The sequence below is a fragment of the Corvus kubaryi genome, unplaced genomic scaffold (genome assembly GCF_017639235.1).
Source record: "Corvus kubaryi isolate FWS band 111438036 unplaced genomic scaffold, C.kubaryi_AGA036_p1.0 37397, whole genome shotgun sequence".
Lineage (NCBI taxonomy): Eukaryota > Metazoa > Chordata > Aves > Passeriformes > Corvidae > Corvus > Corvus kubaryi.
In genome coordinates, this window is record NW_024581136.1 from 19,860,094 (window position 1) to 19,886,103 (window position 26,010).

Here is a 26,010-nt window from a genome sequence, read left to right on the forward strand (position 1 = left end):
AGGATGTGAGAGTGAACCTGAGGGTGCAGGGATGAGCAGGAGCCAAGAGTGTGAGAGTGAACCTGAGGGTGCAGGGATGTGCAGGAGCCAAGGGTGTGAGAGTGAACCTGAGGGTGCAGGGATGAGCAGGAGCCAAGGGCAGGAGGGTACCTGAGGATACCTGAGCTCTGAGCAACTCGAGGTGCAGGGCCCACCACTGATTTTGCAGCTTAGAAAGGCCAGCAGCGGTGTCAGAGTGGGCAGTGACAGACTGGGGCCCTGTGCAGGTTGGTTTTTATTCCTGCCATTAAGCTTTTTTCACAGGTCCCTGTGTCACCCAGCAGTGACATTCCTGGTGTCCCAATCCACCCCCGTGACCACAGCTCCTCATCTGTGTACTTTGCTGATTACCTTCAGCTCAATTGCAAAACACCAGCAAAAGGGAGAGGAGAGGGAGCTCTCATCCAGTCATGGAAAAACTGACTAACATAAAACATGGCAAAAGCTGACCAGACCTTTTCTGCTTGGTTTCCTTTTAGGTGACCCTGCCAGATCTGATAGGCGGCTGCTGACCCACCTACGTGACCATCACGTGGAGTAAATTTGTTTCCTTTGTCCTGTTTACTCGCCTGGTGATGATTTCACTGCTGGTAGCTGCAAGCCATCCCCCTGCTGTCAGCCCCAGTTTTGGGTAATTGTATCTATTACACATTTTGGAGTGCTCAGGACCAAAAAAGGAGGGGACAAGTTCTCAGCTGTGATGCAGAGTTTGAGGAAGGAAGGGTTGGTGGTGCTGGGCTTCTGGCGAACGAGGAGAAACTGCAGTTTCTCCCTGCATTTCAGGGATTTGTTCTGCATCTGTTTCCTCACTTTTGGGGCATTTCTCCCTGCAGAAGGGGGCTGGGGCTGGGAAAAGAGGGCAGGAGGGTGCCAGCAGTGGGTGCAGCCCCAGCTGCTTTAGGACCGAGCTGCTGGAGCAGCCGCCTCGCACAGGGGGGACCCTTTGCTTTGGGGACTCGTCCCTGCCCGTGGCCAGCAGGATTTGGGGTGCTCTGCAGCAGCTCCAGCAGCAGCTCCAGAGGCCACATTCCCTCCAGACCTGACAATAACTGATGTGGTGTTTTGAAGGCCAATTGTGAGTAAACAGCAGGCGCCTGGCGAAGCCGCCCGGCCGTTAATAGAGCTCAGCCTTTTAACAGCAGTTCTGACCAGCTGTGGCTCCCTCAGAGCTCCATGAAATATTAAATCCTGTTGATAGCTTGTTAAAGCCAACATTTTGGCTGGCCCTGTGTGCCGTGAGCTGGGCTTTGGTGCTCAGCCTGCAGCAGTGGCTCAGGAGCAGCTCCGTGTCCCATCAGACAAGGAAAACCGTGGCTGGAGGGAGCAGGGTGCAAGAGGGAATAAGAATTCCAGTCCTGGCATGCACCTCTGCTCACTCCAGCTGCCCCAGCCCCAGCAGCCCCATGCCTGGCTTGGGAAAATGCAGGAATAGGGGCTCATGAGGAATCAGGGCCAGAGGATTCATCCTGGGGTGGCCGTGGATGTAGGGGCTGCATCCTCTGTGGGTTTAGGGGATTTGGGGTGGTGCAGCTGCCACATTTTGGAAATCTCTGGAGAGTGGGAGTGTGGTGGCAGGCAGGGATCTCTGATTCCATCAGGATTCCATGGGCAGGGACACCTTCCACTAGAGCAGGTGGCTCCCAGCTCCATCCAACCTGGAATTTCTCTGTCCCCCAAGCACAGCAGAGCACTGGGGCAGGACCAGGAGTTGTGAGCAGGAATAAACCCATCATTAGTGACCACATCCTGCCTGCCCCATCCCAAAATCTGTAGGAAACCCACTTTGAGACTCCCTGGAATCAGGTAAAATCCGGAGCCATTTCTGGGAAGGAGCTTTCAAGTTGATTTTCTCCAGTTTTACAGGGGGTGGACAACTATTGATCCTGCAAATGACCCCTGCAGAAGGCCATCGATCCCTTTGGAGCAGCAGATCATTAAGATCATCCACATCTTCAAGGTGGTGCCAAAGTGCTGACACGGCAAAATAACCATTTGATGGAGTGATTGTCCCCGGGACCGTTGGCATTTGGGGAGCTCCAAACTCTTCCCCACGGGAACCTGCTCCAGAAGATGCTCTTGGCACAGCGATGCTTCACGTCTGAGCTCCCTTTGAGGTGTTTTTCCCCTCAAATATGGGAAAACTACTTAGGAATAAACATCCTGATGACCTGAGGTTTGTCTTTTAGGAAGACTTTGAAAGCCTCACGTGTTTGGGAGCTGGAAAAATCCCATGGATTGGTGGAGGGAAGCACAGCTTTGGATGTGATAGGAATGAGCTCAGCACTCTCAGCTTCAATGATATTTTAATACCCTTAGACCCAAACCTTGTGATAATTGAGGTTTTTATAGGAATTAAGGTGCAAATTGATGCTGCACTGGGGGTTGGACAGAAAATCTGTGGCTGCCACATCCCTGGCAGTGTCCAAGGCCAGGTTGGAGCAGCCTGGGATAGTGGAAGGTGTCCCTGCCCATGGCAGGGGAGGAATGGGATGGGCTTTAAGGTCCCTTCCAACCCAAACCATTCCAGGATTCCATGATAATCACACACAGCCCAGTGGGAATCTCCTCCAAGGCCAAAATAATTCTTAAATAGTTCTTAATAGAACAAAATAGTTCTTGATACTCCTGTAAAAACTTCCAGAGAAGCTCCTAAGGAAGCCCTTCCATCAGCAGGGAGCTCGGAGCAGGGCTCAGGGAAAGCTCTGAACTGCTGGAATTAAACCCCAAAGCTGAGCTCCAGTGCCTCCCCTTTCTCAAGCACATCTGTAACTGCAATAAGGCTCCAAACCCGAGGAGATGACTCTGCAGATGTAAAAAAACTCAAGCAGCCATTACCTCACAGCCCAGAAATCCCCACTGCCAGCAAATATTTGCTGTTGGGCTGTTTAAAAACCAGGGAAAGTGAGAGAGAAAGGCTGAAACCCTCCTGGACAACTCTGACTCCTTCCCAGGCTGTTAACACGTTTGGGTGTCCTCCAGAAATGAAATGTGCTTTCTGCAATAATCAAATCAAATAAACAAATAGAATTTATTCATTACTATCCATTCAACATTTATTTCTGTATTTCATGTATAAAATATTTATTTATTTCACACAATTTTCTTTTCTCCAGTACATAAAAGGTGGGAATATCAACAATAAGATAATATTACAGGGTAATGATATTGATACCAATGGGTTGTCAGGCTTCCAGCTCGCATGTGACACTGAAAATATTCTTTATTCCTTCTGCTAAACAGAAGCGTTAGAAAGATTGGGTTAGACTGGTTTGCCCTTTGCAATAATTCCTCGTAATTGGGATTTTAATCCCTTGACTCCATGGAAAGGCTCCCTCTCATGCCATGACTTTGGCTGAGGCTTTTGGTGTTACAAACAATGAGCATCTCCTCCTGTAAGGGATGATTTGCTGGTTTTGCTTTGAATCGAATGATCTTAACTCCTAAAAATGGTTCCAGGATTAAGCCTTGATCCCACACCATCCATATGGAATCCCTCTGGGATCCAGGGAGGAGCTGAGTGGCCACAGAGGGCTGGGTGGGAGCAGCTGGACACAGAAACACTGGAATATCCTAAAAGGCACTACAGGACAATTTGTCACAGCTGGAAGGAGCCCCGTGTTGGTCTGGAATAACCAAAACCTTTTTCATTTTGAAATTTTTTGTGTTTTCCAGGGAGCAACATTTTTCCTTGTTAGTCACGCCGGTTCTCCGGAGGCTGCCATGATCCAGGCGTGGATTTCTGCCGTGATTTCATCCCGCTGTTATTTACAACTCGGCCCAAAAGCTCAACCTCTTCCTATTATTTGTGGTTAAATATAGCAGCGGATTCTTTCCCATCCCTGCTGCCACCCACACGAATCGCATGAGTCAGGAGCAGCAATTCCCAGCGGGATGAGCCCGCCCCGGCTGCCCTGGAGCATCCCGGGCTCAGCCGGAGCAGCGGGAGGTGAAAGGATTGGTGTGACACAGCCAGGGCTGCTCATCCCGGGATGCTCTGCCAGATCCCTCCTGGCTGCATCCCAGCTGCTTCCCTGCCGTGCCACCCGGAATTCCAGGTGATCCCAGTGTTCCTGGAGGTCACCCTGGCTGCATCTCAGCTGCTTCCCTGCAGTCCTACACATTCCACCAGGAATTCCAGGTGATCCCAGTGTTCCTGGAGGTCACCTTGGCTGCATCCCAGCTGCTTCCCTGCCATTCCACACATTCCACCAGGAATTCCAGGTGATCCCAGCTTTCGTGGGGCTCGTAAGAGTGGGGCAACACCCCAGGGCAGGGAGTGAGCACCAAATTCTTTCCTATTCCCCTCTTGCTCTCCCCTTCTTTCTGAAGAGATTTTATTTTTACCAAATGAAACAATTCCCACCCCAGTTTGTCTGCAGGAGCCTGAATTCTCTGGATTCCCTGTGCAACAGGCTGCAGCCAGAGGGTTTTCCTGGGGGAAATTCCAACACCCCCAACTGAGGCTGCTTGGGGCATCACCCAGGTAAGAGGCTGTTAAAAAATGGGGGGAAAAGGGAGAAAATGAAAAAAAAAAAACAAGGGGGGAGAAAACCCTTCCAGCTATTTTTCCAGGAGTGAGGCAGGCACGGGGCTGTGTGTTCCACAGGGAAGCATCCCCTGGAGATGCAAGAAGGGATGATGAGGATGCTGAAGGGGCAGGAGAGGTTTGACCCTGCTGTTTTTAGGCTCCTTAAATAACCGTGTCAGCCTCGGAGGCGGCATGGAAAACAGGGAAAACCTCTGGAATGGCCCCACTGGATCCACTCCTCAGACCTCAGGGGTCCTGCTGGCCTCCATCCCACTGGTGTGTCCCCTTTGGGCAGCACAAACTGGTGGGCTGGCGGGAGAAGGGCAAATATTCCCTGCTGGAAAAGGAGGTGGGTGGCTCCTGTCGAGCCCAAAGAGCAGATCTGCCGTGTCCAGCCCCGGCTTCCTGCTCAGGCGGCTTTGTTGCTTCACTCAGTGACGTTTAAATCCCAAAAATCGGGCTGGAAATCAGCTTGCTGGTGAAATGCTGTGCACTGAGGGGGTGGCTCTGAAGTTGTGTCCCGCAGGCTGAGGGGATCAGGGGCTGCAGAGCTGGGCTGGGGGTGGTTGATGGCCTCAGACCCCCCTGTTCCACACCAATCAACCAAACCACCAAGAAATGCCAAATAATAAATAATCTGCAGTGACTCTGAGCTCAGGGCTGTGGGGAGTCCAGGGAGAGACATCAGAGCACCCTCCTCCCTCCCTGTGCCACTCACTGAGTTGCAGCAAAATATTTGGTGGCTCCTGCAATTCCTGTCACCTTTTGGGGCTCCAGGATGATACAATGAGGAGCAGAATGGGGTAAAAACAGTGAATATCCATCAGAAATACGTGGCATAATCACCAGACCAGGCTGTTGCCCCATTTGTGTGCAGCAGGAGCCCCAGTGACACAATTTTGGTTCTTTCAGCCCAAAGGGGAGGTTGGATGTTTGTAATTATTCCTCTGAGGGACAACACAACGTCCCCAGTGCTGATCTGGGGGGGATGCTCCTGGTTCCAGTGCCAGACAAAAGCCTGGCTGCAGAGGAGTCAGGGGAAATCAAACCCAGCTCGAGTTCCTTGTGAGCAGGCCTGGACACAATTATGGAATCAGAGATGCTGCAGGATGTGGATGGAGGCGTTGGGATGCATCCCTGGTGATCAGGGTGGTGTTTTTGCAGAGAAACTGCAGGGATATTTGTTGTGGCTGGGATGTATCCACTCCCCTGGGGGTTGCTGGATGCCATTTGGAGGGGAGAAGCTGATTTTCTGGCCATCACTTTTGCAAACCACATGGTGGGGCAAATAAATAAAGAGTAAAACATATATCTAGCATGATATCTATATAAATTATATAGAGAAAAATCCATATTTTCCTGAGCAGCTGAACGAGTACCTGAAGCTACAGCTCCATTTCTCCTTTCATTTTCACTTTCCCCCTGTGCCCTTGGCCTGCCTTTCCTCCCTGCTTCCACTGCCATCAGATTCAGCCAAAGGTTTTGTGTCTCCTTTCCGCCCTATCCCGGTTTCCTTCCTCTCCTTTCCCTCTCAGAGTCCTCCTCTCCCCTTATGCCTCTCTTACTGCCAGGAGCAGCCAGCCCCTGCCCTTTATTTAAGCAAAAAACCAACCCCCAAACACCAAAAATAGCAAAAAAATTCACAGCTTCTCTGGGCAACCTCTGCCAGGGCCTCCCCATCCTCACGGGGAGGAATTTCATCCCAATATCCCACCCAACCCTGCTTTTTGTCAGTTCAAAGCTGCTGTAAAGGGAAAATTAAGCATTGGGAATTGAATAAAATCTGCATTTTCAACAGGCACCTCTCTCTGCATTGTCCCATCCCGTGCTGGGAAGTGCCTGGGGGATGAAGAAGGAGATCAGAAGGGTTCCCTGAGCCCACCGGGAATTTTGGGTGGGATTACACGGCCCCACATTCCCAATTTAGGGGCACCAACTCCTCCATAATCACACAGCCCGATAATCGACTTTACTTCTTTTTCATTCTGTGATTGTATTATCTTTGATATTATAATATTACTTCATGATTTGATATCATTGTTTATTATTTTGGTTTCTGACGACGCCATAATATTATTACGTATAATATTATCAATTATTCCATCCGAGGAGCCGGGAGGAGCTCGGAGGAATCCCGGGCGAGGAGCGCGGGGCTGGGGAGCTGTTGCCATCTGCAGGCGGCTCTGGAGTTGATCCCTGTGGATACTGGTGAGGATCACCGGATACTGGTGTGAGTGGGAAAGAGTGTCCGGTAAAGGGGGTTAGGATCCAGGAGCACCCAGGGAAGCATCCCTGCTATTCAACCCCGTTATCCCAAATCCAGCAGCATCCCGGTTGTCCCAGCAATGCTACAGACCCAGGGCACTGATTGTCCTCTGTGCTGAGGCTCCTCCAGTCCTGGGGACAGTTTTGGGACCCTCACAAGGGGATTGAGGGGCTGGAGTGTGTCCAGGGAAGGGGCTGGAGCCCCAGGAGTGGCTGAGGGAGCTGGAAAGGGGCTCAGCCTGGAGCAAAGGAGGCTCAGGGGGGACCTTGTGGCTCTGCACAAGTCCCTGACAGGAGGGGGCAGCCGGGGGGGTCGGGCTCTGCTCCCAGGGAACAGGGACAGGAGGAGAGGGAACGGCCTCAGGTTGCAGCAGAGAAAGTTTAGGTTGGATATTGGAAAAATTCCTTCACTGAAAGGGGTGTCCAGCCCTGGCACAGCTGCCCAGGGAAGTGTTGGAGTCCCCATCCCTGGAGGGATTTAAAGACCTGTGGATGTGGCACTTGGGGACGTGGGGCAGTGGTGGCCTTGGCACTGCTGGACTGGATGGTCTTTAAAGGCTTTTCCAAGCTGAACCAAACAGTGATTTTATGATACTGTGATTAAACGACTTCGTGATTCTATAGCAGGCAAAACAGGAGCGTTAATTCCATCCTTCAGCTGATTGCAAAGGGCTCACGTGGGAAGCCTGGGATTCAGCTGTCACTGAAATGAGAAATCTCCATTTGCTGACAAAAGGGTTTCAGGGCACAGTGCAGCTCCCTGTGCTGGGAGGACAATTCCCGCCCTCATTCCGAGCTTGGCACGGGGAGCCCTCGGCGATTCCTGCAGGACTCTGCTCTTTCTTTGAATAGCTGCTCTCTCAATGTATCCACACAGCTCCTCCCGCCCTGCTCACATTCCCTGATCCCATCCCTGGCCAGACACACCCCTGTTGTGCCGGGATGCTGCAGGGCCCGCCGCACCCAGCAAGTACAACCAGCCACTCACTGAGCTTCCCTTAGAAAATGGGAATCCATGGAAGAGCTGAACAATCCACCCGAGCACTGCAAACCCTTCTCATCCTCGTGGCTTGGGCAGAGAAACAGCTGGGAGCACAAAGTGGGAGATTCTGGGCGTTTGCATCAATTTTCTTTGCGTCTCTCCTATTTTCTCTTTAGTGATCTGGTAAATGCATCAATTGCTCAAATGGTTCCCGAAAAGTGAATGCGTAGCCTGCTGTGAGTAGTAAGAGTAATAATAATAACAATAATAATAGAAGAAAGTGAAGAAGATTAAAAGAAGAAGAAGGAAGACAAGGAGCAGGAGGAGGATGAAAAGATGAAGGAGGAAAAAAAGATTAAAGGAAGAAGAAGGAAGAGGAGAAGAGGAAGATTAAGAAGAAGCAGGAAAAGAAAAAAGGAGGAGGAGAAGGAGAAGTGTCATTATCAACTTCTGTGCTGAAAAACCTCCTTCTTAAAACCCAGATCAGGTCTGCCAGGGAAGGAAGAAGAGATGGCTCTTTTCACCTCCTTAAATACCCCTGCTACCCTCCACAGATTTGGTTCAGGCTCTGGATTTCTATGATTTATCCCCATTTTTAAAACTGGGATGGATGTGGTGCTCAGGGGATGGACCTGCAAAAACAGAGGGGCTGTAGGAGGATGTAGGAGGCACCTCTGGGTGCCTCCAGAGGCTGATTTTTAGGTGACGAATGTCTGGCAACCTGAGGCACCGCAGCCTCTGCTTTCCAACCCCTCCCCAGGGGAGCAGCAGGAAATCCCCTCGGAGCTGCCTGCAAGGAGCTGTCCCGGGGTGCCACCAGCAGCTCCAGTTTCCCTTTCACAGAAGGGCCTGGTTTATAAAGTGCCGTCAAAGCTGTGACTTAAATCTGCCCCTGGCCTTGAAAAAAAAGCTGATTTATGCTTTCAGAAACGGAGTCCAACCTCCCTTCAGCACCTCGTGACTCCAGTCAAACTGGGGAAGGGTTGTTGATGTCAAACTGGGCCAGTTTTTGCCGGGGGGTGAATCAGACCCTCAGAGGAAAACTCTAAATTGGAGAGGTTTGGGCTGAGCTGCCGCAGCTCCACAAACAACAGGCGCTGGGCTGGGGCTGCCCCGGGGGAGTTCGTGGATCCTCGGGCTGTGACAGTTCACGGGATATTTACATTTACGGCTGGGAAATGATGGCTCGGCCATGCTTAGGAAGCTCTGAGCTGCATCCCAGGGATGGAGCTGCGAGAGACAAACCCTCCCGACCCCCTCTGCATCACCCCCACCTTCCCCTTCTCCTTTCTCTCCTGTCTTGCTTTCCTTTCCTTATTTACTCTCCATCGTGGGCAATTATTTGCACTCTCAACTGCCGCTGTGCCATGAACTTTTCCCACTTCCTTCACTTTGTTCCAGGCTGCATTTGCCGGTGCCTGGACAACGCCAGGGTGTTGTTTACAGGGGATTTCCTTCCGTGGCACTCCCATCTCTGCCCAAACCCATCCTTTAGGTCCCTTTTCCAGGGTGTCCCATTAAAAGCTGGTTCATTAGGTCGGGTTTCCATCAGTTTTACACACTCCCTCTACAGCCCAGCCATGACAGCTCGTTCCTGTGAGCTCTGCACATGGATTTTCTTGGGAATAGGGGATTTTCCAGAACTGTTTGGTGGCCTGGGACCCCAAGGATCTGCAATTGGGGGTAAGGGGCATCTTCCAATCCAGAATATTTCCAGGAGCCGGGAGCTGAGTGCTTGAAAGGCACCTGGAGCAGCGTTCTGAGCCTGTGTTTGCTCAAGTCCTTACGTTTGTTTATAGAGCTTATTTCTGTTTCTGCTCTGGGCCCTGGGCAGACGCACAAAAAGGGGGACCCCAGAGCCCACCTGCACCCCAGAGCTGCTCTGGGGTCGGCATAGGGGGACGGGGGTGATGCTGAGATGTGGATTTGGGCTGGATCAGCTCTTGGAATAAGAGAAATATCCTTAAACCAGGTATCTGACCCCACCCCTTTCCAAAGGGTTTCTCTGGGTACAAACCGAGGTGACTTTGGATGTTTCCAGTCTGGGAGGAGTCGGGGGACAGGGTAAGGGTCGGGAAGGGGTGTGAGGGGGGGGGTTTCCCTGTCTGGAGCTCTGGAATTCCCCTCACCAGGGTTTGCAGGGACGCTGGGCTGCCCTGCAGGGGTGGGGGGAGGCGGGTGCCCCTCACTGCTGGGGCTCCGGGGTTTATTGCGGTGCTGAGATCCTCCAGGAGCCCTTCCCTACCAAAATGCTTCTGGGTGAGAAGCGTTTATTCCCTTTTTGTTTAAAACAAACAAACAAAAAAAAACCCTGAATGTGCTGCAGTTTTGGGCTGGTTTTTTCTTTTATTTTAACTTTTTCTTTTTTTTTTTTTCTTTTCCCTAAGCAGCTCTGCCAGCAGGAGGCAGATCCTGGCGTGTCCAAGGCCAGGTTGCACAGGGCTTGGAGCAACCCGATCCATGGAAATTGTCCCTGCCCATGGCACCGGAGGGGGTGGAACGAGATGAGCTTTAGGGTCCCTTGCCACCCAAACCATTCCAGGATTCCAGAATGATCTCCTATGTGTATAGAACACTAATATCCCAACAGATAACACCCAGTGCGCCCAGAAATGAACATCATCCATATATTTACGAATCACACCGTGTCTATCTGTACCTGTACCGAGGGAGGCTGTGTGCAGGAGTGTCGTGTACCCACAGCACCTCGAGTTCGAGGGGGGGGGACGAGAAAGCGGCGGCCGATCCCGAGCTCCGGGGAGTGTCCGGGGCGGGTCCGAGCGCGGCCCCGCCCCCACGCGCTGTTCCCGCGCGGTGCCGCCGAGCGGATCCGCCGCGATGTCCGGCCCGGCCCAGGAGCCCGACAGGTGAGCGGCCGTGGGGTGCCGGGGCTCCCCTTGTCCCCCGCCATCCTCCTGCAGCCTCCCCGCCGCCCCCGGGGCTGCCCGGCGTTCCCCGCCACTCTCCCCGCTGTCGTCCCCTCCCGCTCTCCCCATGCACCCCCTGCGCCCTCCCGCTGTCCCCCAGCCCGTCCCGCTGTCCCCCTGCGCCCTCCCGCTGTCCCCCAGCCCCGCCCCCGCATCCTCCCATCCCCCACCCCACCTGCATCCCCGCATCCTTCTGCTCCTCCACCCCCTCCCGACCCCCCATTCCTGGGCACCGAGCCCGGAGGTTCCCTCCCGTCCCCAAACCCCCCCCGCCCCCGTCCCCGGGCAGTTTGGGTGCCCGTGCCCGGCCGTGCACCTGCAGCGGGGGCTCCGGGCCCCGCCGGCCGCACCGCGCATCCCCCGCTGCTGCTGCAGACAAAGCGCCGGGCGAGGCAGCGCCGGCCCCGCACCCCCCGGCCCCGCTGCACCGCCCCCGGTGCCCCCCGGTGCCCCGAGCCCGGGCAGCGAGGCTCGTGCTTATCTCCTTCCCCGCGTTATCGCGCTCTGGGAACCGCTGCCCCGCCAGGCTCCTCCGCTCGGCAGCGCCCGTTGCCCGCCGCAGTTAATGGCTGCAGTTAATTAACTGCACAATGCCCGGGGCTTTGCCCGGGTGGGTTTTTTGTCTCTTTTTGTGCTTTCTCCCCCCGCGCCTGTGCGCTGCCGGAGCTGTTTGCCAGCGCGGGAGGAGGGAGATGCAGCTGCGAGGGGTTTGGAGGCGGCGCGGAGGGAAGCGATCCCAGTTTAGCAAGCCAGCACTTGGTGCAAGGGCTGCGGGGTTGCTCAAACATCGCTTGGCTCCCTTGCCGGCCCTGGAGAGGGTCCAGACTTCATCCAAATCCTCCAGATAAATAATTCTTGTGTTGTTTTTTTTTTCACAACATACAGTTTGGAAGAGCAAACTGTTGTGTAATTCCTTGTGGGGGAAAACCTTTCCCACTTCTTCCTGCCCTTGACCCAGAAACTTCTCCAGCCCCGTGCAGCCACTTTGCTGTGCTTTGCCAGGACGCCCCAGCTGGCATCGCTTCCCTGAGTTCCTCAGGAATCCTCACTCGTTAGGGATTGATTTTCCTGCCTCTGCCATTCCCATCTATTTATTTATTTTTCAGTTTTGTGTCTGAGTGTCCCAGTGTGGCCCCAAGGCTCTGACCCCCGTGGTGGTGCCCGCTCATTCCAGGAGCATCCAGGATGGCCGAAATCAGCCTCCTGAGCTGAGCAACTCCCACATCTTGGCTTCACCATCCCCAGCATCCCTCAGCACCTCTGGGATGGCCCTGTGACCCTCACCTACCTCCAAAAAAAAAGCGGGCTGGGTGCTTTTTCCCTGCCTGCTGTTCCAGCTGCCCCTTGGCAGGGCGGAGGTTCTGGAATATTTCCCGGTGCCACCACAGTGTGGGAGAGCTGGATGTCACCTGCTGGTTTATGGTGACTGCACCCAGGGCCATTCCTGTCCTCAGGGCAGCTTTTCTTTGCTGGATCTGCCTGACAGATGTTGTGGAGCTCTGTGGAGCTCCAGGAAAAGGTTTCCGAACAGGATCATGATCTGTGAATGATAAAACCAGCAGATTTCCCCTTTCCAGGGTGGATGGAGGCTGGAGGTTGGTGTGAATTTGCCACAAATGGGTCTGCTGGAGTTGTCTGCCATGGCTGAAGGCCAGAGTTTATCCAAGTTTCCTGCCTGGCTGGAGATTGGTTGGATTGCACCCAAATCCAATGGGTGCCTGGCACGAAGTCCAGGGCTCAGCAATGGGGGCTGGAACCAGGAGCTTGTGCCAGTGGGAATTGTGTCCAGCAGAGCCAGGTGTCCCCAGAAGGGCCAGGAGAGAGCCAGGGTCGGGGTGATGCTGCAGGAGATGGATGTTTACTCACCAAGCCCCATCCCAAGTCAGCTCCCAGATTCCCGAGGCTGGGAGCGATGCCAGCGGGCTGGGAGTGGGGAATGCTGCCCCTGTGGAAGCGTGGGAAAGGGCTGGCACAGCTGCTCACGTGTGTCTGCTTTTGTCTTCCAGCGGAGCAGAGTCCCTCTCCTCGGATGAAAAAGGTACAGGGATTTTGGGAAATGCCCCTCCTTGGGAATGGGAATGGGAATTCTATAACTGGCTTTAAAAACCTCGGTGTAAACCCTTAGTTTATGGATTATTTTGATTGGTTGTGCTGGTTTTTAAAATGCCTGTTCTTTTGTTGTTTATTCCCTTTCTCTGAGTACAAAATTGACGAGAGCCTTCTCCAGCTTTTATTCCCTGCTTTTCTCTGGCAGAGGTGACACCCAACGGCATGGAGGGATCGGGATCGGGATCGGGATCGGCCGAGGAGCACCCGGAGGGTGAGCACACCATGGCTCAGGGATTTCCTCGCTCCTGTGGTGGTGTGGCTGGTCCTGCATCCCAAATTCCCCCACACCCACATCCCAAAGCACATGCTTGACTTTCCAGTGCTGGTTTCTGTTCAACTGACGTTTGTGAGAATAATTAATTAAAGCCACATTTGGTGCATCCGCACGAGCCACGCCTGGTGGGACACACAGCTCCCACCAAGGCTGCTCCCACCTGCCATGGAAAGCCATCATTTAACTGGGATGTGCCATGGCTGAAGCTCCAAAATAATCCCAGGATGCATAAAACATGAAAATTAAATGTTCTAAAGACCCTTCAGAAGGGCCTGGGTGACCCCAAAGTCTCCCCTGGAGCTGGGATTTGATGCTCTGATGCTTCTCTCTGCCTCAGTGTTTTTTCTGCTCTGTCCCATTATCTAACCTGCTGGCTGGCCTGATGGATCCCAACCTGTGGATGGATCCCAACCTGTGGATGGATCCCTGCGCTCCCATCCCACCTGTGCCTAACGGGGTGTGGTTTTTAAGGAGAGGCCAGTTCCGAAGGCAGCTCCAGCAGCGGCTCGGAAGAGGAGTCAGGTGAGCAGAGCATTGTGTTTGATCTGTAATCTCTTTTATAAAACTGCTGTTCAGTTTAAAGCAGCTGCTTCTCCTGGGAACAGTCTCACAGTTATTAGGGAATGCTAACTCTGATTGCTTTCCCAATAAAACTTTTGGGAGCCAAGGGTTTCCTATCAATGATCGAAGGGCAGCAGCTCGTGCTGCTTTCGCCTCCCAGACACAACACCCATGGATGTTGCAGACACAATGCCTATGGATATTTTTACACCACAGCAGTTGTCCAAACACCAAGAGGCCATAAATTTCCTCAAAAGTTGGCAACAGAACTGGCCAAACAGGATGGACAGGAAAAGAATGAAAGGAAGCGCTTGCTGTTGGTGGGTTTGCACTTCCACGGGTTGTGTGCCAGCAGTTTATTGTGCTTTTGTGTAATGCTGATAATTAAACAATTCCGATGTTTTTGCTCCCCAGATGCCGAGGAGTGGCATGGAGGCAGGCTGGGTGAGTGTGGTTTGTTGTCCCTGGTAGCCCTTGCTCAGCAGGAGGAAGCCAGCTCGGATGAACAGCACCCGAGGCGTGCTGTGGGATGGCAGGAAGGATTTCCAGCCACCCCCTCCGTATCTTCTGGGAAAAGGAGCTGCTGGAGAGCATCCCTAGGAAGTGGGGGGTGGAGGCCACGAGCTTCCACGTGCAGGGAGTGTTCCTGGTGCCGTTCCAATCCTGCTGCAACTCGGGGATGGGATAGCAGGGCTTGGGAAGGCAGCCAGCTGCAGGCTGCTGTTTGCCAGGCTGTTTGCTGCAGCAAGGCCTTCTCTGGCTCTCCCAGCCCAGGAGGGTGTTGGAGTCCCAGGATAGCTCTGGGACAGCCTCCAGGATCCCTTTTTCCTGGGAGGGAGGGTGGGATGGGAAGCAGCTCATCCTGGCTCTTGGCACGGCGGCTCTGCCATTCCCCTGCTCCCAAATCCACCCTTCAGGACACAACCTTTGGCCTGAAGTGTCAGCTCTGCTGGAATTCTGTCCTGTAGGATTCGGCCAGGAGAATCCAGGCACTCTGAAATCGTTTTAGGGACAAACACATGGCAGACAATGTGGTGGTTGTTCCCTGGGAATGCTGTTCCCAGTTTCCATGCCGGGGGTTGTACTTTGTCCTTGGCACCATGAGGCTCATCCTGAGGATGAATCTTTAACTCCTCTGAAAATTTCCAGCAGTTTGGGCAACTTAGGAGCTGTTGGCAAATTTGTATCCTGATGTTCAGCTTCACCCCCAGGCTGTGCAAGGCCTGCAAGGACTCTCAGGAATGTTCTCCTTAGGATTTGCTGAATTTAAGCAAATGAAATTGTGGGGTTGTCCTGGGTGAATGTGGGAGCAGAAACCCTCTGGAGACTGAGGTGTTTACTCCAAACTCCTTTTTCCTAGAGGAAGAACAGGAGGAGAAGGAATCCCCACCTCACTGCAATGAGTCAGGTAGGAACAGATCTCCTGAGGCCTTTTTTATTCCTGGCTCTTTAATTACTTGGCTGTTCTTGAGCTCATCTTTCTCTTTTCCCACCAGGAGAGAGCTGCTTGCCACCCTGTGAGCACTGCAGGAGTGAAAATGTAGGTTTGTGAGGGAAAAGCCACCCACTTCTTTTGCATTAGATCATTTGCAATCTGTAATCCTAATTTCTTCTCACCTTTTTTAAGATAATTTTTTTAAAATCTGTTTCCAGGACCAGAAGGAGCAGGTGACCCCCAGGAGACTTGCTGGAGGACAGTTTATGTATGAATTTTTTGAATATAATGGGTTTAAGTTTACGTTGTTCTGACCAAGGTGCTTCAGTCTTTGGTTGAAGTGGGAGGACAGCTCATTGTCTGCACAAATGCACCTGGATTTGTACTGGGAGGTGCACCCAAACCCTTAAAAATCACGGTTTAGAGCCTGTGCTGCCTCCAGATCCTGGCCCAAGAGAACTCTTGGGAGGGTTTTCCGGGATGCTGCCTTGTCTTGCTGCAATAATTAACAGCCAGCCCCTTGTTATGTGCTGGTTTCAGCCTGGATGCACGTGAGGGTTCTTGCCCTGCTTCACCCTCCCCTTTAGCCCTGCATTTTCCCTTGGATGCAGCGCTGTTCTCCCTCTGTCTGCCTTGGAATTGTCACTGTGGGATGTCCATGTATCCCTTGCTGTTCTCCACGCTGGCTGCTGTTGTTATCCACGGAAAATGTTGGCTCTGACGCTGAGCCCTTCCCGTGAGAGCAGCTCCCGGTGCAGGAAGTTTTATGCAAAATGCTCATTTCCAGCTGTTTTGCATAGGCTGGGTGGGCCCTCAGTGGTTTTTACCAGCCCAGTGACGGCTCAGACCCAGAGAGAGGAGCACACTGTGGCCGCTGAGATAAAGCGGGAGGGAGCTGCTCCGTTACCCCGCAGCTCCCGGTATTTTTGCCGAGTGCCGGATGTCCCTTGCAGGGCGCTGCTGGATGCAGAGGGCTCCTACCAGTGCAGCATCACTGGGCTCATTTTCGAGGTGACAGGTGCCGCCAGGATCACGTATTCCCTGTTATCCTGGAGCAAGTACGCCCAGCTGGTGGAAAAGCCCTGGATCGTGGGCGGGCCCCTGTTCGACGTGCGCTGCGACGCGCCCGGCGCGCTCAGCTCCATCCAGTTCCCGCACTGCCTCTGCCTGGGGGGTGAGTGTGGGGCCAGGGGCTGGGGATGGTGCCTGGGGATGCTCTGGAAGTGCTGAGCCCCGGGATGTTCCCCCCAGATCACGGCGCTGGCGTGGCCTTCAAGGTGCTGCACATCAAGGGCGGGGGCGCGGCCATCGAGCCCTCGGCCGAGTTCTCGGCGTCGCACGTCAAGTGGGTGGTGAGCTCCCTGTCCCCCGTGGGACCCCTGATCCAGAGCCAGCAGCCCCTGCAGTACCACGGGGCCGTCATCCTCTACAAAGCCATCGATGAGCACCCCTCCCTGTCCTTCTGGGTCTATGTGGCCACCAACAACGACTCCTTCATAAAGGTACGGCCCGGGCTGGGAGCTGGGCCTGGGGAGGGTGGGGTTGGGAATCCTGGTGTGCTTTGTGTGGGAATGGACCTTAAATCCCATCTCTTTCTACCTTCTGCCATGGGCAGGGACACCTCCCACTGTCCCAGGCTGCTCCAGCCCCAATGTCCAGCCTGGCCCTGGGCACTGCCAGGGATCCAGGGGCAGCCACAGCTGCTCTGGGCACCTGTGCCAGGGCCTGCCCACCCTCCCAGGGAAGGATTCCTTCCCAATATCCAATCTAGACCTACAATCTTTCAATCTGAGGCCATTCCCCCTTTTTTCTGTCACTCCATCCTGAGTAAATCGTCTCTCTCCAGCTTTTCCATTTCCATTCTTTGTCCTGGTCTCTTCTCCCAAGGAATAAGCGACAGGACAAGAGGAAGCAGCCTCAAGTTGTACCAGAGGAGGTTTAGATTGGACATTAGGGAAAATTCCTTCAGGAAAAGGCTGGTCAAGCACTGGAACAGGCTGTCCAGGGCAGTGGCAGAGTCCCCGGTGAAAATTTGGGAATTTGGGAAAGCAGCTGACAATGAATTCATCCAGGTGCCACCAACTTCCCTGCTGCCAAGGACCACGTTGGCAATAACCTCAGAGGAGAACAGAGCCTGTCTGCAGAGAAAAGAGAGGCCATGGAACTAACCCTGGATAAAATTACAGCTCTAGAAAGTTCCTTGCATTGCCCTGCAATGGGTTATAATTAGGAAATTGGGTTTGTGGGGTCATTCAGGAGCTCTGGCAGGAGCAGGACTTGAATTTACCCTATTACAGTGAGGAGAGTGACAAAACCCTGCCTTTTATTGGGGTTGCAAACTCTCTTATCTCATTTCACCCCCATGGCACAACAGCTGGAGAGGTTTGGTGATGCTTTTTGAGTGTGGTTATTCCACAGCTTTCTGGGAAGTTTGGGGTCGTGGCTGTGCTGTAGAGCTGGGGCCAGAGAACAGCCCAGGCAGCCACATGAACACAGGTTTTAAATGTTATTTCATCTACTGGAATGAGTAACCTTGAAATATTAACCTTGAAGTGGTATTTTTTAAATTTTAGGACATCTCAAAAGCTGTGAAGCACTCAAATAAGAAATTTGTTAAAATTGACAAGCCTGCCGTGTGCCAAAAATTACTGCAGGAAGGAAAGAAGTACAGATTGATCTGTGAGCCAGAAGCTGAAATAACTCCTGAGGTGAGTCCCTTACACTCACCCTTGCTTCCTGCATTGCAGCTGCCCTGGAAATGTGGCACAAAAAGGAGCCATTTGCCTCTTAGAGCCCTAAAATTTTGGGATGGAATCCTGATGCTGAAGTCAACAGCAAAACTCTGGGAGATGGGAGTTAGGCTCGAATCTGTCCCAACAGCCAGTTGCCTTCTCTTTAGTTTATCTTAGAGAAATATTTATTTTTGACATATTTCTGTTGTGTAGGAGATTGAATTTGTTGATGGATCACTCTTGAAGCTGAAGAGTTACTTTGAAGTGTACTTGGAGAAGCCTGATGACTTCACCATGTCCCTGGTGGAGCAGGACTCGGATGAGACCGTCTGGAAAGCCAAACTCCGAGAGAGTGAGTCCTTGGGAACCAGGGAGTGGTCTGGGATGGGACAGACCTTAAAGATCATCCAGTTCCACCCCCAGGGACCCCTTCCACTATCCCAGGCTGCTCCCAGCCCCAGTGTCCAACCTGGCCTTGGGCACTGCCAGGGATCCAGGGGCAGCCCCAGCTGCTCTGGGCACCCTGTGCCAGGGCCTTCCCACCCTCCCAGGGAGCAATTCCTTCCCAATATCCCATCCAGCCCTGCCCTCTGGCAGTGGGAAGCCATTCCCTGGCTCCTGTCCCTCCATCCCTTGTAAGTTGTCTCTTTCCATCTTTCCTGTAGCTCCTTCAGGCACTGGGAGGCTCCAGTTAGGTCACCCTGCAGCTTCTCCTCTCCAGGCTGAACAATCCCAGCTCTCCCAGCCTTTCCTCCCAGTAGAGCTGCTGGTCATGGAATGTTTGTTTTTGGAAGGGACCTTAAAGACCATTTAGTTCCAACCCCCCTGCCTATTATTCTGTGTTGTAACATATTAATCCATATATTATCCATATAATTGTATCATATAGTATGAAATTGCATATTTTGCATTATAACTTGCAATCTCTCTGGCCTATTTGGGCCTGCTGCAGCACGTTGAATAAAAGGGGAAAAATCTCGTTCTGTCAAACCTCGGGGGTTGGAATCCACCCAACAGCTTTGCTTTGTGCCTGGGAATTCCTGGAGGTGGGGCCCAGCACTGGGAATTCCTCCCTCACGTTTGTCTCCTGTGACCTTTCCCAGGGGATTGGATCCATTATGACCAGAACAAGAACGAGCAGAGGAGGAGCACAGCCAGTGAGTGACTTTGCAGAGAACTTGGGGTTGGGGTGGTTTGTTCATTGCACCCCTCTCTGCCTCTGGGGAGAGGTGACACAAGTGACAGCGCCTCTGATCCCTTCCCAGGTGTGCAGAAGCGGAAGCCAGCCCTCAGCATCCTGGAGGAAGAGGGGCTCCACAGCAAAAAGCAGAAGACTGGTGGCACTGCAGGTGGGGCCTCGCTGTGGCCTTGGGAAGAGCCTGGTTGGGGTTGTTTTGTGTCCTGGGAGTTGAAACCCAGCTCACTTTTTAAAAGACTTTTCCCTCTGGAATGGTCCAGGCTTGGGCGAGAGCAGCTGGAAAGGTGGCTGCTGGAAAAGGAGCTGGGGCTGGTGGTTGGCAGGGCCTGGACATGAGCCAGGGGTGGCCAAGGAGGTCCCAGCAATGCCCACAGACCCAGGGCAGTGCCCGTCCCCTGTGCTGGCACTGCTGAGGCTCCTCCAGCCCTGGGGGCGGTTTTGGGACTCTCCCAAGGACGTGGAAGGGCTGGGGCATGTGCAGGGAAGGGAATGGGGTTGGGAAAGGGGCTGGAGCAGCTGAGGGAGCTGGGAAAGGGGCTCAGGCTGGAGCAAAGGAGGCTCAGGGGGGACCTTGTGGCTCTGCACAAGTCCCTGACAGGAGGGGGCAGCCGGGGGGGTCGGGCTCTGCTCGCAGGGAACAGGGACAGGAGGAGAGGGAATGGCCTCAGGTTGCAGCAGAGAAGGTTGGGGTTGGATATTGGGGAAAATCCAATGTTTTTCAGATGGAACGGGCACAAAAAGCTTAACGGACCAACAGCTGCTGGCGATCGCCAAGCTCCTGGACCGGCACTGGAGGGAGGTCGCCATCGAGTGTCTCCAGATGGAGATGAAGGACATCGAGAACATCCAGGCCATGGAGAAGGACGTGAACATGCAGAAATTCCTGGTGCTGAGGAAGTGGAGAGACAGGGAGCAGGGCAATGGATCTGCAGAGGCTTTGCAGAGAAGCCTCGGGGAAAAAGCAACCTACGAGATCCTGCAGACGCTGCAAGGTATCAGCTCCCTGGTTACTGAATCCATCCCTGGCTCAGCTGGACTTTGGGAATTCCCATCAGGGAATTTACAAATCCCCAGTGCATGGTTTATTATGGAGGTCAAAATTGTGTCCCTTCTGCTTTCAGCAGTGACTTGATGTTTTGGGGTGGTTGATCCTTCCCTTCGGAAATGGATACAAAATGAGGAATAGTTTTGCCCTGAGGATGGAGAGCACTCAGCATGACCTGGGTGTCCAGACTGGTTCCTGGGATTCCCAAGAAGAGCTGCTTGGGTCTTTATTTCAGGAAAGGTTGATTAACACCTTCCCTGCTGGATGACTTGGTGGTTCCATCTCTTGTGGGAATGGATTTCCCAAGGGAGCTCCCCCTCCTTTCTGTGGAGCTCTTGTGTTCAGTTTGCCTTCTGCAAATCCAAATTATTCAGGGAGCTGGGAATTATCCCTGTCCATGGCAGGGGTTGGAATTAAATGACCTTTAAGGTCCTTTCCAACTCAAGCCATTCCATAATTTTATGGACTCAGCCAGCCAAGGGCAATTGTCCTGAAAAATTAAATGTGGGGGTTTTTTTGCAACAGCAAAACTTTGATCTTAATTCCTTAACTCAGGACAAAAGGAAACGTGGGACAAAACTCCTCAGGTTGTGCCTGGGGAGGGTTAGATTGGATATTGGGAAAAATTTCTTCATGGAAAGGGCTGGGCACAGTCACCACCCTGGAGGGATCGAGCAGACGTGTGGCTCCTGGGGACGTGGGGCGGTGGTGGCCTTGGGATGGAGTGGGGGCATGGTTGGACTGGATGGTCTTAGAGGGCTTTTCCAACCTAATTCCATGGCTCATTCTCCCTGGAAACAACCTGGCTGGCAAAGGTGGAGAGCTCTCCCTCCCAGACTCTGCGCCACAGCCTCGTGCTGCCTCGGGGGGTTTAATACATTTATTTCTCAACTTGAATATTTTTAAATTCAATTTCTTTCTCCACTTGGGTCTTGCAGGCACTTCCAGACATCCCATAATCCAGGTGTGTTTTTTCCTTCCCTCAGGTTTCTCGGCTCAGAGCTGAGCCAGCTGAAGGAGGAGGAGGGAGGGAGCTTCCCAATCCAACCATTCTGCTCCTCTGGAATCCTGCTGGGATTCAGGGAGGTTCAGGGCATCACCACTCAGGCAGGATCCTCCAGGGAAACGTGAATGGAATTTTGTGTGGATAGAAGCCACTTCCAAGACCTTCAGGAGAGGTGGATCCCGGAATTCCGGGCTTCACCCACAGGGAAAGACACGAACACTGGAAAAAACCAATTTGTCTTTTTCATCACTTGGGAAAGGTTTTTGTTTCCATCAGGGAAAAACAGGGAGAAAAATCACCCTGGAAACTTTCATCCCCTTCCAAAAAACATGGAACTGCCAGAATCGTGAGGTGCATCGGATTTCTCATGGATCAGGGAAGAATGATCCTAAACTTGCCACAAATTCCTTTGGATAATCACTGTATATGTGGAATTATTGTGCATATCCTGTACATTCAGTCCTTGTTAAGCTATGCTTCTGTTTCCTAAAATTTCCAAAGAAGGGGAACACCACTCTGAACTCCAGGCAGCTCGGAATTTCCCCCTGGAATTTCTTCTCCCCTCTTTTCTGTATAGTTTGTCTCCATTTTTTACATTGTATAATTCTTTTTTGTATGAGAAACTTTTTATACTTCTTTTTTTTACTTGATTTATCGGAACTTGACTAGAATTTAGGTGCTGAAAATGGGAGGAGCCCAAATCCCTGTGCTACAGGATCAGAAAAAAATTGGGGAAAATGGTATTTGCAGAAGAGAGGAGGAAGCAGATCAAGGATTGTCTTGTTTTTAAGGCCGTGGGATACTTGGGATCATCTTCCTCTGTGTATGTTTGGGAAAGGAAAACATACTTTTAAAAAAGAAAGATTAAAACAGGAAAAATTTCCATTATTTCCATCTGATTTTTGATTTTTTGTTTTAGTTGGATGAAATGTTGGGAAGTTGTTGATGTCCTGGGAAGAGAGGAGAACTGGGAAGAGAGGATGGAACTTGTTCCTCAGAACCTGGAAAAGCTGGAGGTGCCACCAAAGGGGTCAAAGGGGTTTTTTGGGATGAAAGGGACCTTAAATCCCATCCCATCCCAACCCCTGCCATGGGCAGGGACACCTTCCCTATCCCAAGTTATTCCAAGCCTCATCCAACCCAATCCAAGATGGAAACTTGGATTTTAAAAGACACCAATTATGGGGATGTGCCTTCCCATGCCAGCAATATCCAAAGTATTTAAAGGGATTCGTGTTGGATCCCAAGGGACAAAAAAATCACCTTGGTTTTGGAGTAAAGTTTGATTTTATTAGGCAATAAATAGAATATATAGGGAATATCATCATAAATAAATCAGGGAATATCATAAATAAATCAGGGAATAGAATGGAATATAAATAAATCAAGGAATATCATCATAAATAAATCAAGGAATATCATAAATAAATCATGGAATAGAACAATATCATTAAAAAATCATGGAATATCATCATAAATAAATCAGGGAATAGAAGGGAATATAAATAAATCAAGGAATATCATCATAAATAAATCAAGGAATATCATAAATAAATCAAAGAATATCATAAATAAATCAGGGAATAGAACAGAAAATCATAAATAAATCATGGGATATCATCATAAATCATGGAATAGAATGGAATATCATAAATCATGGTATAGAATGGAATATCATCATAAATAAATCATGGGGTAGAATATCCTGAGTTGGAATGCACCCCCGAGGAAATGGATTATCATGAATAGGTCTCAATTCTCTCAATTCCTGAGAAATCAGCTGGATAAATGTGGACAAGTTAGAGTTAGGAACATTTTGGTGCTCGGATGGAGCTTAAGTTCCAAAAATCTGGGAATCTATCATGGTTTAAAAGGCACAACTCCCTAAAAACGAACTCTGGGAAATTCAGAATTCCTTTGGAAGCCGGTGGGTGTTGATCCCACTGTTTTTCCTCCAGGATCTCCTTGGCTTCTGGGTGGATTCCTGGGATTCAGAGGGAGCTCAGGAAGCTCAGCATCCTGCTGATGGTGACGCTGCGGATGCGGAAAGCCTGGAGGACACTGCAGAGCCTCAGCCTGTCCGGGAACGGGGCCGATCCCAATCCCGATCCCGATCCCGATCCCAATCCCGATCCCAATCCTGGTCCCAATCCTGGTCCCAATCCTGCCAGCGCCTCCGGAACCTTCCCAGTGCTGCTGCCCAGGGCCTGCACAAGGAAAAGGGTCACAGCCAGTCCAGAAAATGTCTAAACCAAAAAACCCCCTTGGAGTTTTACCCCCTCAGGGATGAATGGCGAAAGCGGGAAGTAAGGAGGCGTTGAGGGAAAAATTGGGGATGTTTAATTGGTGGTGAATAGAACAAGGGGAAAAATTGGAAATGCTGAATTGATCATTAAGAAGGTAAATGTTGAAGCATTGAATTTATCCTGAGTAGACAGAGGGTAAAATTGGAAATATTGAATTGATCATTAAGAAGGTAAATGTTGAAGCATTGAATTTATCCTGAGTAGAGAGAGGGTAAAATTGGAAATATTTAATTGAACTTTAATAGGATAAAGTCTTAAATACTTAATGTTAGCATTAATGGGCTGGGGGTAAAATTTGGGGTGCTAAATGATAGCATTAATAGGTAAATTTTGAAATATTTAATGATGGCATTAATAAGGGAAAATTTGAAGTGTTGAATGATATCATTATTAAGGTAAATTTTGAAATATTTCGTGTTAGCATTCATAGCCTAAGGGTAAAATTTGAAGTATTTAATGTTATCATTATGAAGGTCAAAATTTGAAATATTTAATGATTGTGTGAGTAGACTGAGGGTAAAATCAGAAGTTTTTGATGATATTATGAAGGTAAAATTTGAAATATTTCATGATAGCATTAATAGCCTGAGGTAAAATTTGAAGTATTTAATGTTATCATGAATAGACTAAAATTTGAAATATTTATCATGAATAGAGTGAGGGTGAAATTGGAAGTATTTAGTGTTATCATTAATAGGGTAAATTTTCAATTATTTAATGATTGCATTAATAATCTGAGGGTAAAATTTGAAATATTTAATTTATCATGAATAGACTGAGGGTAAAATTTGAAGTATTCAACGATAACACTATTTTACTGAGGATGAAATTTGAAATATTTAATGATATTCTTAATAGGGAAAGTTTTGAAATATCTAATGTTAGCCTTAATAAACTGAGGGTAACATTTGAAATATTTAATTTCTCATGAATAAACTGAGGGTAAAATTGGAAGTATTTAATTATCATTAAGATAATTAAGATCACAAAAAGGGTAAATTTTCAAATATTTTATGGTTGCATTAATAGTCTGAGGGCAAAATTTGAAATATCAAAAGTTATAATTAAGGTAAATTTTGAAATATCTCATGATAGCATTGCCAGACTGAGGGTGAAATTTGAAATATTTAATTTATCATGAATAAGGTAAATTTAGAACTGTTTAATGCTTGCATGAATAGACTGAGGGTAAAATTTGAAATACTGAATGTTATCATGAATGAGGCAAATCTTGAAATATTTCATGATAGAATTTATAGACTGAGGCTAAAATTCGAAGTATTTATCAACCTTTAGTCCAGCCTGTGTCACATCCAGTGCAGCAGGTCTGTTATATCTCAATATTTGGAGGAGAAATGGAGCTTTTTATTCCCTATTTCCTGAATTTTTGGGTAAATCCAGGCGGGAATCCTCACCTCCATCATCCCATCGAGAGTCACCAGGAGCTGGGGGTCGTTGAGGTTCCTCAGCTGTGCCCTGTAGGCTCTGAGGTCCTCAGAGATGCCCTGCAGGCATTTGCCCTGGGAAAAAGGGAATTGTTAGGAAATGTGGGAATGTGCTGCTCATTGAAACGCACAACGAGCCAAAAGAAGGGATTTTGTGGGGAAATTGCATTTACCTTATCAAAAGTTGATCTTTCCAGGGCTGGGCAGTTTCCAGGCTGCAAATTAAACGAGAAATAGGATTTGTGATTTAATGGAGGTGTGGATTACGTATTGCATGAAACTAGGAGGTAAAAGTGACATTTTCTCTCGATTTCTCTCTATTTCTCGCTGGTTTACCCCTGGATCCTCAGCTGTGCAGGCTTTGATTGTGTTCATTTGGTTCTCCGTGATGTCCTCCAGATCCACCTCTTCAAGGGTGCACTCGAATCCCAGGGTGCCGAGTTCCTGTGGGGAAGAGGGAATAAAAAAGGGTCACTGACAGCCTCATGATACAGTTTATATATTTATATATATATATCTGTAAATACACAGAATAATTTGATGTATCTCAGCTGTCTGTGCTCAGATGAATCCCAGGAATGAGGCTCTGTGAGGACTGTGGTTAAATATGAAATACAGGAAATAGATTGGGAATAATCCCAGGTTTTGCACCAGTTTGTTTTATGTTTTATTGCGAATTGCTCTGCCTCCATGGCTTTAAATGATTCTGTCAGACGTGGAATTTAGGGAGAACTTTATGGCAGTAGAGTTTCAAATGGAAAGGATCTCTTAGAAAGAGAAAAATAGCAAATACGGGGTGGGGAACAGCACCTGTCTGGTGCTGGGGCTTTTGGGATCCTCTGAGATGAAGGGTGTGAAAACAGCAGGGAGTTTTAGTAAAACTTTTAGCAAAAAAATAGGAAAAGAAAGAGACCTGAGCAAATCAGTCCTAAAGGGCTGCTCAGGGCAGCATGAAAGCAGGGACAGGGATGGAGACTTGAAGGGAGGCTCCAGGGAGCGTCCACCCTGCCGGTACCCTCAGCAGCCTCTGGGTGCCCAGCTGGTGCCTTCAGCACCTCCTGGGGACTGCCCGGGGACCGAAACTGCTCCAGCATTTCCTGGCTCGGTAGCACCACTGCCCCATCCCTGCTTTCCTGGGTGCCATCCCTACCCCATCCC

General features: G+C 50.5%; 2 protein-coding genes and 1 long non-coding RNA gene across 3 annotated transcripts in view; 2 read left to right on the forward strand and 1 right to left on the reverse strand.

Moving 5' to 3' along the window:
• The first annotated feature begins 6 nt into the window (after window positions 1–6).
• On the forward strand, window positions 7–3,077 carry LOC121670952. The gene is made up of 2 exons (XR_006018345.1): window positions 7–670; window positions 1,895–3,077. It is a non-coding gene; the product is annotated as an uncharacterized LOC121670952 (long non-coding RNA).
• A 7,513-nt stretch (window positions 3,078–10,590) lies between these two features.
• On the forward strand, window positions 10,591–21,989 carry CARD8 (caspase recruitment domain family member 8). The gene is made up of 16 exons (XM_042041927.1): window positions 10,591–10,681; window positions 12,748–12,779; window positions 12,996–13,061; window positions 13,596–13,646; window positions 14,100–14,129; window positions 15,046–15,093; window positions 15,182–15,225; window positions 15,339–15,388; window positions 16,074–16,294; window positions 16,372–16,622; window positions 17,694–17,828; window positions 18,066–18,204; window positions 18,956–19,009; window positions 19,118–19,201; window positions 19,773–20,042; window positions 21,082–21,989. Exons 1-16 carry the CDS (start codon window positions 10,653–10,655, stop codon window positions 21,099–21,101), a joined length of 1,524 nt encoding a protein of 507 aa, XP_041897861.1. The 5' UTR covers window positions 10,591–10,652; the 3' UTR covers window positions 21,102–21,989.
• Window positions 21,990–22,382: 393 nt separating this feature from the next.
• Window positions 22,383–26,010, reverse strand: part of IL12A (interleukin 12A) — a 4,279-nt gene continuing 651 nt past the window's right edge. Inside the window, exons 2-5 of the mRNA XM_042042397.1 lie at window positions 25,189–25,296; window positions 25,026–25,067; window positions 24,823–24,927; window positions 22,383–23,308 (exon numbers count right to left, since the gene is read on the reverse strand). Of these exons, the coding sequence (XP_041898331.1) occupies window positions 23,093–23,308; window positions 24,823–24,927; window positions 25,026–25,067; window positions 25,189–25,296 (471 nt within the window). The 3' untranslated portion in view covers window positions 22,383–23,092. The remainder of the gene's footprint in view (window positions 23,309–24,822; window positions 24,928–25,025; window positions 25,068–25,188; window positions 25,297–26,010) is intronic.

Excerpts from the sequence above, each read along its gene's own strand:
- CARD8 (XM_042041927.1), top strand. The coding sequence starts at position 10,653 with ATGTCCGGCCCGGCCCAGGAGCCCGACAG. Across the intron at positions 12,780-12,995 it reads CCTCTCCTCGGATGAAAAAG|AGGTGACACCCAACGGCATG; the intron begins GTACAGGGATTT and ends TTTCTCTGGCAG. Across the intron at positions 15,094-15,181 it reads ACCTCACTGCAATGAGTCAG|GAGAGAGCTGCTTGCCACCC; the intron begins GTAGGAACAGAT and ends TTTTCCCACCAG.